This window comes from Lissotriton helveticus, chromosome 4_1, assembly GCF_964261635.1.
Source record: "Lissotriton helveticus chromosome 4_1, aLisHel1.1, whole genome shotgun sequence".
In the NCBI taxonomy this organism is placed as follows: Eukaryota; Metazoa; Chordata; class Amphibia; order Caudata; family Salamandridae; genus Lissotriton; species Lissotriton helveticus.
In genome coordinates, this window is record NC_136063.1 from 553,627,526 (window position 1) to 553,648,186 (window position 20,661).

A 20,661-nucleotide genomic window follows, 5' to 3' on the forward strand; every position below is an offset into this window, starting at 1 on the left:
AAATTAGTACAGACACAATGTGAGCTCATGGACGTGAATAAATGTCACTGGAGTCAAATATAAGCTGCGAAGGTAGAGCAATATAGTATAAGTGAGAGAAATCAAACAACATGTATAAACAATCAAACAGCATGTATAAACAATTAAACCCCCATGGTATAAGAAAATAATAAAAAATGAATAATGCACAACAAAAAGAGGGGGGATATAAATATGTATAACCAATATGTAAGGACAAAAAGCGAAAGATTTAGATTAGAAGGGAAGAGTAGAATGGAGCAACAATGAGAGGGGTGGAAAGTTTAAGGAAGAAGGCAAGCGCAAGAAAAATGTAGGGCGAGTAGGACTAGACAACAAAATGCTAAAGTGAGGAAGATTATTTAAGAGTGCAAAATTAATATTACACATTACAGTTTCAGCAGATAAGCATACAGTTATAAATAGCTTTTAGATATGTTAAGATGTAGATAGTAAGTAGGATTAATAATGGCCAATAATAAATATCACAAAATAACATGAAAAAGGCAAGGTGAAGTGAGTCAATGCGAGAAAAACATACGGAGGTATGGAGATCAAGGGCGCAAACAGGAATCAGACAAGAGCTGGACCATTGTTATGGAGCTAGACCAATGTGGCCACATCAAGAGGAGTGTACATCATATTCGTCAAGACAGTCTTGTGACTCTTTTCCATTGGAAGGGACGATCCAGTTGTAGTTCTTTTTCAATTTCCAAAGTTCGGATTGGATATTTATTCCCAAGTGTGGGCTTGAGAGGTGGTTAGAACATGGATAACTACCCAACGGTAATCACCAAATCAGGAACTCCTGTGGGAGGATCCTATTCGACGTCGCACACTCACCAGATTGTTGGGTTCTCAGCATCTTTAAGTGTAGGTAGTTAGGCACAGCAGCAAATCGGATTAATAACAGACAGCTCCCTATGTCTGGGCAAGCGAGCTCGGAGAACAACCAAAAGCAGGAGGGTTCAAGGGCATCAGATACACTCTTTTGAAGAAGGACTCAGGAAGGGGGCGCCCTCTTCAGGGTCTAAGGCAGGGGGACAAAGTGGCAGCCTAATCAAAGCAATAAGCCATACACCCTACCAAGTACAAAATGGGCACTGGCAAGTGAACATATCCGCCCAAAAGGAGCCACAAAAATAAGCCCAGTTCGAGTGGCAGCCAGGAATCGCACAGGTTACAAATAAGGGTCGAGGCAGAAGAGGAAGCAGCGGGGGGAGGGACATCTAGGCCCCCAGGGATTTAATGGCGAGAGGCCAGCAGACCTACATCCGAGCGTCACTGGCTACGGGCCACTCAGATCAACCACAACCTATCTGACCCAGCCGTCTCACCATGTGTGAGAGTCGGCACCTGCGCGCTGTGGTCTAAAGTTTAGGTGAAGTGACCACTCCAAGATGGCCACCATAGGAATGCAAGTGGCACAGGCCTCTTTCTCTTTCCATGGCCAGCATAGCATTGAGACCAGGGAAGATATTGCTCCCCTTAGATTTTATGACAAGAGGACAAAATGGGTGCCCCTCAACAACATGAAACGACAAAACAAAATGGGTGCCAATCAATGTAACAATTGTGGCTCAGGGACGACCCATCCAATCCACAACAATTCAAAATTAATCTCATGAACCGATCAGGGATGCGTGTAACTCACAGTCTGTGACAAGGAAAAAGCAGGCGATGCCTGCATGCAGGCCAGATCATTAGCATCTAGCACTGAGGAGCAGCGGTAGCTTGGCAGCCCCTGCACCCTCCTCTCCCCTCCCCAAATACGGGAGAATGAATGAAACCGAAACATGCTGGAGCATCCGGGACCTTAGAAATTAATTAAGTAAGTCCTGGGAAAGAGCTTCACCCAGCAGCCTTCGCCGGCAGTATGGGAAACACTCATTGTGTCACTCGAACAGTCCGGGCTGTGTTACTTACGTTAGAACGAGCACTCGAAAGACCCCCGTTCGGAGGCAGGATGTTGCCTCGAGGAGTTTCAACGCCTTGAGAACAGCCCCACTGGACCCGAGCATCCCTTGGAGATCCACGCCGGTAACAAGCACATCAAATCGCAGCTCATGAGGCCCGGAAACTCAGTTCAATTGTGTGGTGGCAAGAGTCAGCACCGCAGGATCACGGCGGCGGGCGTGGGGTGTTCAACCCAACAGTATTGTGGCAGGGGGCTGCATCGGAGGGGCAGAACGGGAAATACAGGGTGTACCAGGACAAAACTCAGAACTGTCTCCGAGTCAGAAGATGCTGGTCACTTTGAGTAGTCCTCTTGCGATTTCTCAACAGACTTTAAGCACCTGGATGGAGACAAGTCCAGCTTTGCTTGCTTTCCTTATGACTTTTTAGACGTTGAATCAACAGAAGAAATTAAGCTGGAAAGGGACTTAATGCAAACCAACGTTGTGAAATTGAGCATCCCAGTTACAAGTGTGACATCTTCCCAGACACACTGTCTGTGGTAATGTCTGGAGTCATCACCGAACCGACCAAGGAAGAAGTTGAGGTCAGATCCATGTTGAAAGGTGCGGAAAGAGGAACTGACAGCAGCATTCAGAGTGGAGCTTATATGTGGCTGCACTGCATCACTTCTGCGGTGGTATGAAATCACCACAGACACATATGGTGCCACCGACTGGAGCACAGGAGTATTACTGAAAAAATCTGCAGATCCAGTGTGGTGCCTGAGAATGTTTTACAGAAGTATCCGCCACTTAAAGCAGTGTCCCATTTCGTTATGGTTTATGAATATATTTATAACTAACATATGTTAAAAAACACAGGAGAGAAACATAAATAAGAAATTACCCTGTTTTCTATTGCTATAGGTTTTTAAAAGGCAATACAAATTCCACATAATCACTAACTTTCCAATGCCAAGTCACCTTTCTACTTCCAATCTTTGCTACCATAGCTACCACTCCATACCTGCTTCTCGTGCTCTTTCCATCTTTATTCTCTTTACTCTACATCTGCTCTCACACTTTTATCACCTTGCTTTCTATTACCTTTCTACAAGTAACATCTGTCTCAAATCTTATCAAAGTAGTCAAAACTTGTCATAGTCTACTTACAAAACTCCGATAAATATGCGAAAATATTACAGACATGCAGTGGTGAGGTTTACCCTAAATATAGTTTTGCAAACAGTAGAAATAATACTGACCACAAAAGATAATTTAGTGTTGAAATTGTGACAACAATGTAACAAGTGGACAAAGCAAAATGGCACTTACTGAGCGGCATGCAGCCTTTTTTTGTTTTTCCTCAAATATTGTACATCTTTGCTTTCGTTATCATTTGTATCTTTCTTTTCAATTAAATCGCTCTCTTTTTTTAAATTGGAGGTTGAGACATAATCACTGCTACTACACCTACAGTAAAAGTAAAGCACAAAATATATATTCAGAGTATGAAGACTGTAATTCTCAGCTCACAATAGAACCGTGAAATGGGCGATTTAACATGTTGAAAACTGAGCATGACACTAGATAAAAATAAAATCTAAGGGCATAGACTCTGGAATGCACTTTTGTGACCCACCACATACTAAAATTTCTAACATGGCAGAGCGCATGAGCTTTCTGGGAGTTTCGGGACAACATTAAAGAAGACAGTGTATGTAAAATAATGCATTTGTTAACTGGGACGACAGACCCAAACCCAATACAACCTGACCATTTCATTACACATTACAGAAACTAGATACTTTACTAAGTTAATGTAAGATGTCTCTACAGTCAGCCAACTCTAATTTGTAGACTGATGCAGAAATCTTCTTTATCGCTATTAATGTTTAAAGCATATATAAATCACGTTCTACGGCATTGTGAGTCTCTCAGGGTAGATCATATATATGCTCTACGATTAGGCTGATGTACAACTCAAGAGAGTTTATGACAACTTACACATAAATCAAAGTTTGTGGGCAACCAAGGTTTGTGTAAAATTTTCTTTATGCTTGTGAAATGTCCTCATTCGCAAAATTCAATACATTTTGCTCTATGTGAAATTCCATGAATTTTGAGCATACAAAGTTTAATAATATTTTGCAAGAGACTTGTCAGGAAAGAAAATGCTTCACTAGGGCGGAGATTTCTTGTGGGGGACATTTTCTCCTAATACCAGTATCCTGAGTGTATCACATAACTTTTGAACACAAGGCATGCCATTGCGTTCAATTTTCGAGGACAAAACAGAAAATCTAGTTACAAAAAATGTAAGGTAATTTTTGCACATTTTAGGGAAACAAAGGCCCACATGCATCAAGCATTTTTGGAGTCGCAAACGGTGCGATTCCTTAAAATCGGCCGTTTGCGATTCCAAAAGTGCTTGTTGGGATGCATGAAGCAATTTTAGAATTCGTAACATTTTTGCGAGTTCTAAAATTGCGATTGCTTTTAAGAAGTCGCAGATGTGCGATTTCTTAAAAGCAATGCATCATTACTTTTAAAAGTGCAAAATCGCAATTAGGGTGTCAAATTTACCGAGTGTTTGAACCACTCGGTAAATTTGGAAAAAGTGTTTAAAATGCTGAAAATGTTTTTTTTTCAACATTCATGTTTCACACACACATGTCCTTAGGACATGTGTGTGTGAAACATGATGCGAACATGATGCGAAAAATACATTTCAGGGGTGCATGGGGGGGTCCTTTGGACCCCCCCCCTACACCCATGAAATTTTCAAAGTGCCACTCGCAATTTGCTAATGCCTTCCCATTTACTCCTATGGGCCTTTTGGCCCATAGGGATCAATGGGAATTGCGAAAATTAACTTAAGAATTCGGTATTTATTTGGGATTCGGTAAATATTGCGATTTTTACCGAATCACAAATGAATACCGAAAATAATGATGCATACCATTTTGCACTTCTTAATTTGCGAATCCTTATTTTTCGCAAATTAAGAAGTGCAAAATGTCTCAAAGATGCATGTGGGCCTAAGAATCACATACACCTTCTTGAATGCACTAAAGATAAAAGGCTTGAGTAGTGGGTTACTCCATGCCCAGACCTTTTTCCCAAAATTGCAAAATAGACAAGATTAGTACATAGGATTCTCATGTTGACCAAAGTTAAGAGTATTTATTGCAGTCTTTATCAGCTGCATTCACAATGGATGCCTAATTGCAAACGTGCATGCTGGTTTTGATTGTGATTTTGGATTAGTAATGGATGAAAGTGTTTTTATCTGAGGAATTCCAGACTATGACTGAGATTTATAATGGAGCCAAATTTGACTAATTGTTACACTTTAAATCTAGTCTGTAGAAGATAAAGAACGCTCTGATGCTTTGGAACAATGCATTGTGTTTTGTGACAAAATCTAATAATTCAATAATCCAAAATCCTTTGGATAGCACAAAAAACTCATAGTAAAACATTGCACAATTATACAGTTATTTTTAAATGGGTCCATTTCTCTTTATTTCAATGAACAAAATGGAGGCTGTACAAAGAGTTGCTATTCAAAAGTACTAGGACAGTGGAAATCTTTGCAGTACTCTAGTGGGATATCCACAGCTTGCTGTATTCCAAAAAACATTAAAGAATTGACTCTTCAAAATTCAATTTCAATACATTTTTCAATGTTATGATGTGGATGAAGCAGAACACTCATTGTTTAGCTAGCTCCTGAGACTAAGGGGCGCCTTAAGTGCCATAGAAGAAATCACAATTATGGGCCCGATGTAGGTAAATCTTTTTTACCACTTCTTAAATACCGATTCATACCGAATCGGTATTTAAGAAGTGGTAAAAAAGAGGAGGGGAGATGTAGGTATTTCAGATTCGGTAAATACTGAATCGTTAAGATTCGGTATTTACCGATTCTGTAAATACCGAATCGGTAATGCCCATTGATTCCTATGGGCATTGAAGCCCATAGGAATCAATGGGCATTACCGAATCTGTATTTACAGATTCGGTAAATACCGATTTCAGCAAGGGTGCAGGGGGTGTCACTTAGACACCCTCTAGCACCCCCAATACAGGCATGTGTGCCATGTGGCACACAGACATGCCCTAGAGGCATGTCTGTGTGTCACATGGCACAGGTGTGCATGCACAGATTTGCATGCACACCTGAATTCGGTATTTTACCACCCAATAGGATTGGGTGGTAAAATACCGAATTCTGAAGGTCTGTGGCACTCTGACATGTGCCAGCTACATCTGCATTTACAGAATCGGTATTTTACCGAGTCTGTATTTACCGAATCGGTAATTTTACCGAATCGGTAAATACAGAATCGGTAAAATACCGATTCTGTAAATGCATGCCCTACATCTGAAAACCCTAATACCGGTCGGAAACGGCCAAAATCGGCCGTTTCCGACCGGTATTAGGGCTCCTACATCTGGCCCTATATCTCTATAGGTCTAAACCCTGTCTGCTGCCCAACATTCACAATAACTGGCAATTCTCAATTTAGACCTGTTTTTGGATATCATATAGAAATAAAATTATATTTAGGTGAAGAAACGTGAACTAGTTTTTCAATTGTTTTTTAATTGCACACAAGTTAGAGGATTTAGTTCTCACAGAATAAATATCAATTTACATCACAGCATGGGTTCCTCTAAGAAAAGCTTTATTTAGATACAGAATACATACAACTATGCATCTTGAGGCTAAATTAAATGTGTGCTATGCACCAAGATAGCTAATGCAACTTAAATATCTTTAAACACAAACCTTTTCTTTTTCTCACAATTAATTTCGCTTTCCGCTGCGATGTCATTTTTAGTTTCATCACATTGTGCCACCGGTGGCACTCTAGATGCTTCAACAACTCTTGCAGCAACCTTTAATATAAAAAAAAGTTTTATTTCAAACAGCCACCACATTAACTTCAAATACATTTTGTAGGTCAAGTGATGGTATTCATGCAAAAGGAGGTGACTTGTATGGTTATACAACACAAACTGAGTATCACATAAGAACTTCAAAGTAGTGCTTGGGAAATTTAAAACTGCATCAATTCATTCAACCGTTCCAATTTTCTGCTGATCCGAAACAACCCCATAGAGCTAGTAAATATTTTAGAATCAAGCGGTCATAAATAAAAGATATTTAATTAAGATCTCTAATCTTAGAATGCATTTTAAAAAACTTTCATTGACATTTTAGCAAATTCAGCAAAATGTTAGCGAATAACATACTAACAAAGAACACCTGTGTGGGGGTGGCTTGATAAAAGCGTAAACAATCTGAATATTAGTATTAAGTGAAATGTAGTTACCATAGTGGCACATGTATAAATAACAAGCCCCTCTTCCATCAGACTCATGAGTTGTTCCTGCTGGCATGGTGCAGGACTGCACCAGGTTTTGTACAGAAAAAGGCATTTGGATGCCAGGTGCATGAAATGGTTCCTACAATGCCTGGGCCACATTTCCTTCCCCCACCTCTTGACAAATCCTTCATGTTCCCATACCTTCAAGCCTTTCTCTTCATAAATATTGAAGGTACACATATACAAGCAGAAAGAGTAACAAGCATTGGCATAGCCAATAGATCTCGCCTTTGGGACCTTATAAGTATTTAATCATGCAGCCCAATATCCTTGGAACAACATCAACTGTTGCATGGCTAAATACTTATAATGTCTCAAAGGCGAGACCTATTGGCTATGCCAATGCTTGTTTTAATAAAACTTTCCCGAAGCAGTGTTTTGCGGAAAGGCAATACGCAAATGTGGACCACTTTTTTGGGCGTGCCTGGGCCGATTTTTAATCCCAATCCAACCCTGGTCTGGGACGAATAGGTTCTGGTACCAGGAAGCACCTGGACTGCATGGGGTAAAGCTGCGGCAGGACCCAATCCATGCCACTCCTACAAACTGCCGCCTCCAAGCAGGGCAGCCATATTTCTACCCGTTACATTAACACAACTGCTCTGCAGGTCAGCCTTGCTGGCAAAATAGCTTAGTACTTCCCAGGAGGACATTGAAATTACTTAGAACAGTGATGTCTAAAGAAGGTTTTTTTTAGACTAGGGATTGCGCAGGTTCTCCTCCATTCTGACGACACGGTCACACAAAAACCATAACCATCACACCAGCTTGCCAAGGCGAGACCTATTGGCTTTAGCAAGGCAAGTGTGCACCCATTCAGCAGTGCATGGCTGGGACTTTGGTGACGTCACAGCAGGCTGGCACGAGGCACCTTGAGAGATAATAGCTGAACGTTCTTGACAAGTCATTGCTAATCAGGATGTTTTTATTTTATATTTATGTGGTGGCGGTAACATTTCGAAAAGAAGCATTGTACTGAGGACAGTCACTCAGGAAAGGTGCAACGGCGAGCAGAGGGAGGTTAGCTCAAGCTAAATTCAGGAATGGTTGTCTGCAAGGACGACACTGCATTGATGAACAGCAAAGACAGTTATATGACATGAGCCATCGCGGAGCACTTAACACATCAGACCAGGCTACTCTGTTGGAAGCCCTGGCACGAGCCCCGCCATCACTGTTGGGAAACTAAGCTGCTGAAATGGCTCTGATGGCTGAAGGGCGGCAGAGATCTGGGAGCCACTGCCCTGCAAGCTAGAGACTAAATACAGCGAAGCCGGGTCCACCTTTCTTCCTCCTGAAGTCGATAAACTGGGTTGAATATTAACAAGTCCTAGTATTCCAGCCCATAGAGGAGATTCGGCGTGAATTGTGCACGCTACATAAAGGTAGAAATCGCAGTTCCGAAGTTCCTTCAGTAGATCTTTAAGGGTATGATGAGGCGTAGAAGAGGCATAGAACAGACTGCGGGACAACCTGGAGGACAGTCCGTCTCTTGGAGGGAGGGAGTGATGGGGGTAGGCACGGTTACGTGACCGATACCAGGGCCTGTGAGACAGAATGGGCCACTGAGGAGCAGCACACCTGAAGTCGCTCACCCCCGGCACATTCAGAGTCCGATGAGTAACTCCTCAAACAGCAAACAGCGGGGGAATGTCTGACAGAGAAAACAAGCAGGCGAGTGGTGCGTGCGCGCCACAGATAAACATCTGTTTTGAATTATTGCGCACGCGTCTGGGCACGATAATTCAAAACAGATGGTGCCTGTGCGGGTAACCGCAAGCAATAGGCCATGGGCGGAGCACAGGCGGACATGCACCCGCCTTTTCCCAATTGAGTGCGGTCTTTCTTAGAAAGACACACGCACAAGTCTGTGGTGAGCTTGGTGAGCTTTCTGAAGCCCCATACTAAAAGTCTCAAAAGCAGCGCATGCACGCTGCTCTAGGTTTGACCGAAAAAGGAAGCACTGGGCAAGCGAGAAAAGAAGCCTAATAGACTAAAGATGTCTCAACAGCAGCAAGATTGTCCCTGTTCATTACACTGTTTTGAAGGAGATATACAGGTAGAATTTGAGGTTGCCATTTGAGAATATGCTATCTGTGAGAACCATCTATAACCTTCAGTAATTTCAATGTATTGGTTGCCCTATGAGCTGCAGTAGATATGCATGTCAGGAGGGAAGAAAATCGTATTCGCACATAAACAAGAAAACAGAACTTGAATCTTGCTAATCCTCTGGGTGGTGTGTGGCGACTAAGAAAAATATTTTCCAAGAACGATTATGTGGGGGTACTTTAGTACATTTGTGCAAATGGAGAGCTTACCAAATTAGAAAGGCCATTCAGCAGTTCCCCAAAAGAGGACATAGGGGTTATAGACTTACCATAGGAGAGGAGATCATTTGGCAAATGATATAAAAACATTTGAATAAGCATGTTTAAGAACATCATTTTCTGTAGGTCATACGAGCAGATTTATTGGAGGAATTCCTCCTCTCTGCAGGCTACTCAGAATCACTTTTCTTGGGGTGCAGCTCAAACTCCCGCAGGGTGCTGCTCATTTTGACGTAGGATTACAAGTTAGTAACTTTTCCTTTTCCATCATGGAATATTCACTCTTATTCATGAGCAATGAATAGAATATTATTCTTATCTGATAGATGTGCAAACATGGATTTGTGAGAGTGGACATGAGATGGCCAGCCAATAGATTATTGCTAATTAACCTAACAGGTTACACACACAGGTTTTGCACAGGTTGCCTTATGTTCCGGAATAAGAATCTAAGCCGTAGTGTTCCACCAACATGCAAACAGATCTTCACTGTTTAGCAATGGCAGTTGTAAAGCTTCTTCAGGTCCTCCAGAGAGATGTTTGATTTGTCTCTTGATAGTTGTGCATTATACAAGAAACAAAAACAGCCGATACAAGGAAGCGGTCATCCTTATATTGATGGGACCATAAATAATGAACAACTGATAACAATTTGCTTTTTGTTTTAATCTTGGCAACACAATAACTGACCGCTCTCCAAACATCGGAGAACGAAGGCTACCTGCTGGAGATAACAGGTTTAGAAAAAAATAGCCAGTGATATGCTTTGATTTATATGGAAATCTAAGCTATCCTTAGGGGGAAATGTAAGGTGTATTCTTCAAGCTACTTTGCTCCTTCAGGAAACCGTGGAGCATTTGTGAGAGCACAGTTCCTGGATTTCACTAATCCTGCATGTAGAAGTGATGGCCTCTCATAAAGTTACTTTTCAAGATACTTTGAAGGGTGGCTCTGTGCCTAGTGTCAAAATAGGAACATAAAAGTGAAATTCTAATGGGGAGTAGTTATTCTAATTCAAGAAAATATTTTCCTAACTAAAAAGTTCTAATAAATGAGCAGGTAAACAGAGAGGTTTGTGAAGGCTTTTACCAGTTGTCAGGACCATCCTCTCTGTGGGGAAAATATAAACTGGATTTTGCCAAACACAAACATAGATTCATATAGTTTCTGTCTTATACACAACATATGATGGACTGTTCTCCATACAAATCAGACACAGAACCTTTTCTACTTCAATATGCAAGATAATCTGGTTAAAAAACAAAATCTGATTCTTTAAGAATGCTCATGCAATATTAGGGGTCTATATTTTAGAAATTCAGAAGCCAGGTCACTTAGCTCAAAGTAAAATGCAAAACATTGTAGTGCAGGTTCCTGACTTACGCTCTTAACAGGAGTTTCTATCTACACTGGAATATCCTATGATAATTGTCGTATGAGCAAACTAAATCTGTAAACCACAGGTAGGCTAACTCATCCGGGTATTCGCCTGCATGAACTTGAAAGTTAGTTTCATGATCAGGGAACATGTGAGAAAAGCGCAGACAAATATATTAGACCAGTTAGTTTAACATGCATTTTACCTAGATTCTGGTTCACGTCCCTCTATTCAAACTCTTAGTATTTGGCAATTTTTGCTCTTTTGGAAAAGTCTACTGGACTCTACATGTGCGCGGGAAGATTTTTTCTAGAATGTCGCAGCATTTGTGAATTTCAGAAGAGCCTCTGCGCAGTAGCATAAAACACCCTCAAGAGGGTTCTTGGATTGGTTTATTCTTGTTCTGGTAGTACACGGGTTTGTGTCTATATAAACACTACTACTGTTCAGTGCTGGCTGACATGTTTTAAGATGTGGTGTACAGATCCACTTCATAGACTGCAAGTGATGCAAATTTGTTTTGGGACGTAATGTACTTTGTCTGCGGCTCAAAGTATGCTCCCCACTCAAGACAAGAAGATTGAATATGGTTGTAATTTTCATTGTCTGCTGTATGAGCGTTGGCTAGTCCTTCATGTGGTGGTCCCACAGGCAGCCTTTCATTTGGCACTGTGCAAATTCAGGAGACCTTCAATCCAAGGCGATACAAGATCGTTTTTAGGTAGAGTCTAGCGGCAGCGCGCATTCACTGCTCGCTCTGCGAGGCATGCTGTAGTAGAGTATGCTGTGGAAGACTCGTCCACTCTCCGCCCATATTTGTCATTGGCTTTGTGTCATTGTCCTTATTAAATGCTGGCTTCTGATTGGTAAATAGGCTTGTTATTCCCTCCTTGGTACCACCTTGTCTCCATTTGTTACCACCCATAAGGACTGGGCCTTTTACTGGTCATGCTACACGGTCTGCTTTATCATGGCTAAGAGCACTATTTTGTTTATTTATTTATTTTATTTGCTGCGCGTGCGCTTTCACTTTAGCAGCCGCACTTGCTTATTTTATGAATTTGCAGTGAGGGCCGCTTTCACTTTTGCGGCCGCGCTGGTTTATTTAATTAATTTGCAGTGCGGTACGCACACTTTAGCGGCTGCGCTTGTTTAATTAATTAATTTGCTGTTTTCGTCTGCGTGTACTTTGTTTTGACTCCTTCACTTCAAAATGGCCTCTTATGTATTTCTGTCTTACTCGCTTTCTGCCTCAGAAACACATACTCCTATAAAATCCTAATTACAACCCGCACATAAGTGTGGTCTGGAGAGAGGCTAGGGACTGGATGTGCATGAATTAAGATCACTCAGTGTCCCGAACAACACTGCACAGGCTCAGCCTCGGCAGGCTTCACAGTCCCCCCCCCCTCCAAGTTCAGATGAGGGGTCAGAGGCGGGGCTGGGGTCAGAGGCGGGGCTAGAGCCAGGCGCGTCACATAAGGCTTAGTTCTGTTGTATTGATAGGTAGGTAATTTTCCCTAAACAAGCAGTTGCAATGCAATAGGTCTTGAATTTACGCGAGTTTGAGCTATTGATATTGCAAATGACAATGCCCGTTATTTTTGTTTTCGTTTTAAAAAAATAAATAAAAGGCATTGTCATTTACAAAGCCAATAGCTTAAACTCGCATAAATGCGAGACCTATTGTATTGCAAATGCGTGTTATTTCGCTCACTTAAGCTTTCTGTACTGTGCATGATATTTCTGAAATACCATCTCTCATCTGAAATATAAATTTTGGCTAAACACAGGTCTTTAGCAACTCCTGAGTGGCGGATTCATAACTGAAGGGAACAATAGACTTGCTGATTTGATGTGGGGCTACAGATTTTGCATCCTATTGTATTGTACCACTTCTACAGTGCTTTCCTATCTCTTGAAGAAGCCTCAAATAGTTTTTTGGTTGGTGTGGAAGGCAGGTATTCAGTTTAATTAGCAATGTTGCAAGAAAATGTTGACTGAGGTGCCAAATGCCAGTTGTGTTTTTTCGTGTCATGATGCCTCGAAATATACTCCATATTTGGTGCAGCGATATGTATCAGATCTTTCCAAATGAAGCGCTAGGCCATTGGAGTGTGAGGTGCAGTTATGCAAATCTCTGGAAACTTCTGGGCCTTCAAGTAATTGGGATGTGAAAGTATAGGTCTAGTAAATTTACAGCACAATTACAGTACTTGCCTGGAGACCGCAGACCAATCTGGTGAAGAGAGAGCACATTCAACGTACTTTTTTTTTTTTTGCAAAATGGTTCTCTTGTCCCTTGTGTGGTCCATTTTATGTGCACTAGGAAGGTATCTCAAGTAGACGCATTTTTTCTTGTGAGACCATGTTATTAATCAATATGCTGAAGTGAGAGGACTTCTTACAGCAGTAGATGATGATGATGATGAAACTTGTGAGTGTTCTTTTTAGATGTGATGATTTGAAACTTATAGCGTAGCCACAATTCACAATATCCATTTGCAAGGTTAATTTTTGCCACTCTTTCAAGTAATTGTCAATGCCTGCCAACGTAGGTACCAGTGGGGGAGGAGAGAAGATTGCTTGCTTCTAAATTGCAGCAGCGTTCCTGCTACTGAATACTAGCCTTGCCTGCACTTTGATCTTCCCCTCTGGAACAACTAAGTCTTCTATTGCGGCTGCTGCTGTTGTGATTTCCCCTGACAGCAGTGGTAAAAAAAACACAGTGGACAGAACAGTAGCATTCAGAAGTCCTGTAGCAGAGTCAAGAATTTTCCTTCTTTCTTCCTCTTAACTTGTATCTCCGTCAGGGTATATGTGCTCCTCTTTGTCTTGTGCATCTCGCCATCACTGTGACAGCTAAAAAGAGTAGTAAATGAAAATAGTAAATTCAAGATTTTTGCCTGGCATCTGGTTGTAGTCATGATTAGCACCTCATTGAGATGCCACATGGGCTAAGACAATTATCACATACCCTTAATCACTATCTAGTCAAATCTTTATTTCATAAGCCAAGTTGCAGCAAATACCATTTCTCGCATATCCCAGTTAGATCTTCCCAATACTGTTGTAGAGATAGCGGCCATCATTGTAACAGAGGAAGTGTAGATTAAGTGCCACTGCATTTAATTTGTGGCAGCATTTTTAATTAGGCATGGAGTTGCATCCAGACTTAATATTATTTCAAAAGTACCCAAGAATCTAACTGAGAAAGCTTGAACGGGATGTTGAGTTCTATTTGTTTCATCACCAGACTCTGTTGAAAGGTTAAGATCATATGACTATATGGTAGTCTATGTGGGGATTTGTATGGAAAACTAACCGCCCCAGCCCCCCGCCCCCTCCCCCTCCCCCAAACCAAAAAAACCAACTCTGGTCATGCCATGCCTGGAGGTGTTGGTTTTCTCACAACACAAACGGGTGCGTTCTGGACAAGGGGTGTATGAATGGGCATTCAATGTAAGGATCCAGAAGGTGTAGGTGTCAATGTCTTCCTTGATGTGGCTTTCCTTGGTGTTAGCATTGTCCTTTACTGCTCCTCAGTCAGTTGTCTTCTTGGCAGGACGTCAAAGGTCACAGGAGCAAACAAGACCAATTTTATGCTCATGGCATTGACAGGGGGCCTCAAAGAGGCTTGCCTTGATGTCAAATCTTTCATTGGTGCTTAGCTCTTCAAAGGGCATGCATCAGTCATCTTCTGTAACTTTAAGCTCCCTCACATCCAATAATTTTACAACAATGATTGAGAACAATAGGCCTGTATTACTTCTTAGACATCTGCTTTAATGTCTGACCTGCTGAACTCAAGGGCAAATGGTCGAAGGGAGTGATGTAATCAATATTCTTTATGTTTTTTTCTGGATATCTTAGCTGGCACACCTAAACTGTTCTGGGCCATTACCCACCGGCCATAGGCCGTGAGGAAGTTGTAAAATGTTCAGGGGAGACCTTTCCTGATCTCTCAACATCCTTCTGGGCATCGTTTGAAAACACGGATTCTCCTTAGTCTGAAAAGTTAAACAGTGCAAGTATATTTATGTTGTATTCTCTTATTTTGTTGTAGTGTGCATTTCACTTTATATGGAACATTCTAACTTTACTGATCTCATGATGCAACTTGGTGCTCTCGTGTTTCTAGACTGTCAGTCGCTTCTTAGCCTTTGATGGGAACACCAGTTTTACTCTGTTACTTATAATAAATAACATCAACAATTCCAATGGTATTCTTGGCTGTTTAACTTCGGTTACATCAATTTACTGTGGTGTAAAAACGTACTAAATAACCATTACCTCAAAGAAAAGACCGGGAGTGTAACAGTACATTATAAGCGTTGAAACTTTTGTCCTCAAACCTGCATAAAATCGGACAATTTAAAAAAGAGCTACTACCACTGTGCTCTCTGGAATGGCAAAGTGAACATGAGACATCCAAAGTCCATATTTTATCTTTGTAAAACTGTGCTGGCTATCTGCCAGTTTGATTCAGTTTACAGTTTAATACAGAAAACACACAGTTCATTGAGAGACTGCTGCTTCTGTTTTCTCCGGTTTATAAATTGGCCATATTGATAGAAATAAAATGAGCCTTGATATAAAAGAGCTGTAAATGCTCCAGGTTCTCACAACTAGGTCCAGCTATTAGGTGTTGATGAAAGTATTGTTGGCATGCTCCGGTGTAACATTTTAAAGTAAGAAAATGGTCAGGGGTTGATTGGCTAAAAAGGAAGCTAAGAATTTGGACTTTTGCTTTTAGCTGCCAATCCTGTAAGGTCAAATGAATAGGGTTTTTAGTTTAACCTATCAAATATTTACCCAAGTTAAAATGTTACATTAATCAAAATTAAAATACACATACAAATGTACTAACCTTAAAGCAAGGAAATGCAGAAACTCTTGGATTGAATTAAAAAGCTATTTTCAACAGATGACAGAGGGGGGCTGACAACCCATGAAAGTTTTACCTCTCCAAACAAAATGTTCACAAAATAATTGATGAAATGTTCCTAGCAGATCGTGCAAAGTGTTGCATAATCATAATATATTGATGAAATACATACCTTTAACAAAAAGTTTTTTGGTCTTTCACTTAGGAAAATATCAATAAAAGACGTGATTTTATTTAACATCTGCTCGTAAGTGAATCCCTGAAGAATCCGATGATATGGATCTTTTTTGCTGATGATCATGGACAACTTCATTTGTATAGACTAAAGATAGAAGAAAAAGAAATAAAGCAATCATAAATGATTCAAATTTTAATTAACAGAATGATCTATAACGAATGTGTGCAATTTGTGACATTTTGCTGTGCAGCTCTTCTGTAGTTATGGTTACATTAGTTTTTTTTCTTTTCTATTTATTCAATATTTAGATAGCAAATCAATTTACTACTAACAGAAAATACAACGTGACAATATAATAAGCAGAAAAGAACTTAATCATTTAGGTCCAGTGAGCAATAAAGGGGAAAGAGATGGTGAAGGTTGAGGAAGACCGAGCAATCTAAGAGAGCGGCATAAGTTCATCAACAGTCTTTCAAGTTTTATATAGGTGGTTTTTCAAATTTCTTGAGGGAGAGTAGGGACTCTTTCAAGTTAAAATTTCCAGAGAGATTGTTCCATAGTCTATGGGACAAAAGCGGCCAAGCAGGGAAAGGCTTGGTTCAGAGTTATTTGTTCTTCACTTTTGAAATCTCTACCAGTGGTCAAGCTTCATTCATGAAGTTTCTTTCTCCTCCAGTGAGTAGCAGTTTATTATTTAGGTAGGAAAATTGTCCGAATAATAAGCATTGTAAGTTAAGCAATCTTGAAATATATTCGCCCCCCATAAGCAGACAATGGTGGAGTTTCAGTATGAAGGTGATGTTGTCTAACTTCTTTGCTCAACTGACAAGATAAGCAGCTGCATGCAAGGTGGCTCTGAGAGGTGTTAGAGGGTTTTGTCCAGTTTGCTGATATGTACCACCATGGTAATATTTAGAAACAGGGGAAGCCTAGAGATATTGATGAAGAGACTAGGGATGTGGTGAAACTCAACTCATTAAGATTTGAGAACCAGACTTGGACGGAAGATGGGCTTGTTAATGAGTGAAGAAGTAGAAATGTAGTTTCAACAAGGTTTAGTTTAGGGAAAAGCATTCATACAGATTGAGGGATGTTCCAGAAATATTTGTAGGTATTCAATGACTTCCGAGTAAGACTATGTCCGATATCCTCAGTGAATTCTATGATCTGAATAGATCGATTTTCACAAATTGAATTCTACAAGTGATAACACATTTGTACCTATTTAGCAATGTGCCTTTCATTCCTACTCTGGTAAAGTGCACATCTAGCAGTATATCATGGTCAAGGATGTCAATTTCTGCTTATACAACCAGCAGTACCAGCAGACAAGCATCACCACATTTTAACCTGCAAAGAATATACTTGATGACTTTTAGGTGCGTTGACTCTGTGCTATAGTCTGGGTGAAAGCTTGAGTGGTACGAGTTTCAAAAAAGTTGCTCAGTATGTGTGACTTAAGGATAAATCGAGACCATTTTCTTAAGCAGATTTTCAAGAAACGGTAGTGTTAATATTAAAGCAAACACAAGGAGATGATGGATGGAGCGCTGAAACGTTTCAGGTATTCACCCCCAGTCAGTCAGAGATCTGGGTTGAATCGATCACCGTTCTTTAGCTCACTTTGCCACCCCAGTTCAGACCCAGCCATATGCAAATCAGTCTTGACCCTGTCCCTGATGGAAACAGTCCAGCCCGAACTGCCAAACCAGGTCTTTCCTGGACCGAAAACATGCATCCTGGGACCTGTTTCCGGGTATATTGAGATAGTGGCTGTAGTATTGAACCGATACTGGACACAATAGGTCTTCCAGGTGGGGGCATCCTTCCTTTATAGAGTTCAGGAATGGTATAGAAACGTGGTGTTCTAGGTTTGGTTGTGCTGATGAAGTCCTTTTCTTTCTTTGTTATCCAGCCTTTTTCACTTGCTTCCTCCACAAGATTGCGGATTCTTTTCTGTATTCGGCTGGTGGGGTCAGCAGGGAGAATAGAATAGTGCCTGTTATCCTGCAGTAAGGTTAGGCAAGCTGGTCTGTAGTCTTCTTTATTCTGTAGGACAACTGCTAGGCCCTTATCGGCTGGTTTTATGATGTGATCCGTTTTGCTGAGGGCATTTAGCGCTTTGGTCTCATATCTTGATAGATTCTGGTATGTCGTTTTATTGGGTTGATATGTCTCTATATCTTTAATTACCTAATTACTGCCTCTTCAAAGGCGCACACTTCCAGGTGTATTGTTGAAGGTGGGAGATTAAAGTTAGATTTCTTTTTCAAGGTGGTGTAACCTTCAGTGGTATCCATAGGGGGGTTGCTTTGAAAAAATAGTTTAATACAGAATTTTCTGAAACATTCCGCCAGTTCAGATCTTATCTTGAATTTGTACAGGTCTGTAGTTGGGACATATCCTAGACCTTTATTCAGAACTCTTATCTCATCTTCTGTCAGTACTTCATTCAAGAGGTTGACTACCATATTCATTGATTGCTCGGGCCTGGTTGTTGCAGGTCCCAGGTCCAGTTCAATGTGTTGGCTCCTTCCAGGTCTTCGTTGTTCCATTGGACACGTCTACCTCTTCTTCGTCTTCTACTCCCTCTCCTGCCACCTCTCTCTAAAAAATGTTGGTTAGGGTGGAACAAGGGTATTTGTTGTGGTGGTGGAGGGCCTGGATATGGTTGGGGGCCGTAATTACCTGGCCAAAACATCAATTGTGGTTGGTGGTAGGTGGCATAGGGAAGACTCCCTCTCCTATTTCTATTGGAGTTGGAGCTTAACCAGTCATCTGTTTCGAAGGATGTAGATCCTGTGTCACTCCTTCATGTTGAGTCAGTAATGGCCTCATTTGTCTTGTTGCAGTCATCTTTGATGTTGGAATATACCCGTTCATGTGAAAATATTTTAGGTATGTTTGGGGATTTTGCTCTGCAATAGGACATATTTATGTTCTGTATTTTCTTTGTTGATTTCTTCCAATTTCTTTTAGTAAATGATGATCTTGTAGTAAGGCATCGGATAGGCATTCTGCGGATAATACAGATTGGATCCTGAGTCCACTAGTAACACAGGCCAGATCTTACATAAAAGATACCAAACATCAACTGCCCGCACTAAAAGAAATAGAGTATGACCCTACACATGAAACATTACTAAGCCTCGAAGTAGAGGCTCTATACACAAGCATTCCACAGGAAGAAAGTCACGGGTCATTAAGGACCTCCTACAGGAACAAGACTGGAGATGCAGTTGGGTCATGGAGCTAGCAAAACTGGCATCAATAGAGAACTTTTTCAGCTATAAAAACCTACTTACAATGACAAGGGACATCAATGGGCAGTACTTTTGCCCCAAGTATAGCCTGCCTGTATATGAGCTGGTTCGAAAAACAGTACATATGGACCAATAACCAGTTTACAGACAAAATACGTTTTGGGAGGCGATACATCGACATTTTGGTGATCTGGTGCGATAACAATATTACTTCTGAAATGTTTAATACATGGATCAACTAAAGAAATCCAGACCTAAGGTTTACCATGACCTCGAACAAAAGACAGGTGGCCTTTCTAGATATTTACATTATAGCCGAAGACAGACTGAGAACCTCCCTCTACACAAAACCCACAGACCATAATAGTCTATTACACTTTAACAGAGCTCATCCATGAGAGAAAATTTACTAGTAGGCCAATTCTTACGTATCAGACACAACTGCTCTAATGTACAAGACTACACGAAAGAAGCAAATAACCTTTCAAAAAATCTGAAAGAACTTTAATTCCCCGGAAAGCAATGTCGCCAAAGCACAAAAAAAGAGCACATAACATCCCGAGAGAAGCACTGCTAGAGACCACAACCAAGTCAGAGCCAAAATCACTGATCTGTGTAAGCACATATAATTCATCATCCAACATGATTAAACGCATCATAAACAAATACTGGCGTATCTTAACATCCAACCAATTGACGTTTTCAAAAACACTCTTCTCTTTCATAAGAATGTAACAGAAGCAATCAAGACAGACTGGTACATGGTAACAGTACACAAGGCAACAAGCATTGCCAAACCACACTAAGGGATTAACCCCCTGTCACTGGACATTTCCTATGTGGAAATTGCTCAGCCTGTCCCTTCATGTCCCATACTAAGACTATGGACCTCAGAATCACCACTCTGGGAACAGAGAATACACAAAAATCGCAACAGTAGTAATGTAATATGCATTATCTCCTGTCCCTATGACCTCAAATACTTGGGCATAACGACCAGGGAAATTAAAACACGCATTAGCGAACATAGGAAAACCATCAGATTTCAGAGAGCGACAACTAAACTCACAGCCCACTTTCTTACAAATAAACATAGTGATACGGATACATCCTGGTCAATAACGGCGAAAGTTATACCCCAGATTGGGGGCAGCAGCACCCTCTTCATGAAAGAACAACGTTGGGTATATAGATTAAAACACATAAAAAAGGACTGAATGATGACATTCCCTGGAACCAACTTAGTTCTGTATCATGAACAGTTACATTGATTTATGTTCCATCCACTAAAAGTGCAGACTCTCCTGAT

At 40.9% G+C, this 20,661-nt stretch overlaps 1 protein-coding gene across 3 annotated transcripts in view; it reads right to left on the reverse strand.

Annotated features, from left to right (window-relative positions):
* The window catches only part of TERF1 (telomeric repeat binding factor 1), a 372,906-nt gene that overhangs the window by 192,408 nt on the left and 159,837 nt on the right, over positions 1-20,661 (reverse strand). For all 3 annotated transcript variants that reach the window (XM_078687148.1, XM_078687145.1, XM_078687147.1), the window contains exons 5-7: positions 16,084-16,233; positions 6,715-6,824; positions 3,252-3,389 (exon numbers count right to left, since the gene is read on the reverse strand). In XM_078687148.1, the coding sequence (XP_078543274.1) occupies positions 3,252-3,389; positions 6,715-6,824; positions 16,084-16,233 (398 nt within the window). The remainder of the gene's footprint in view (positions 1-3,251; positions 3,390-6,714; positions 6,825-16,083; positions 16,234-20,661) is intronic.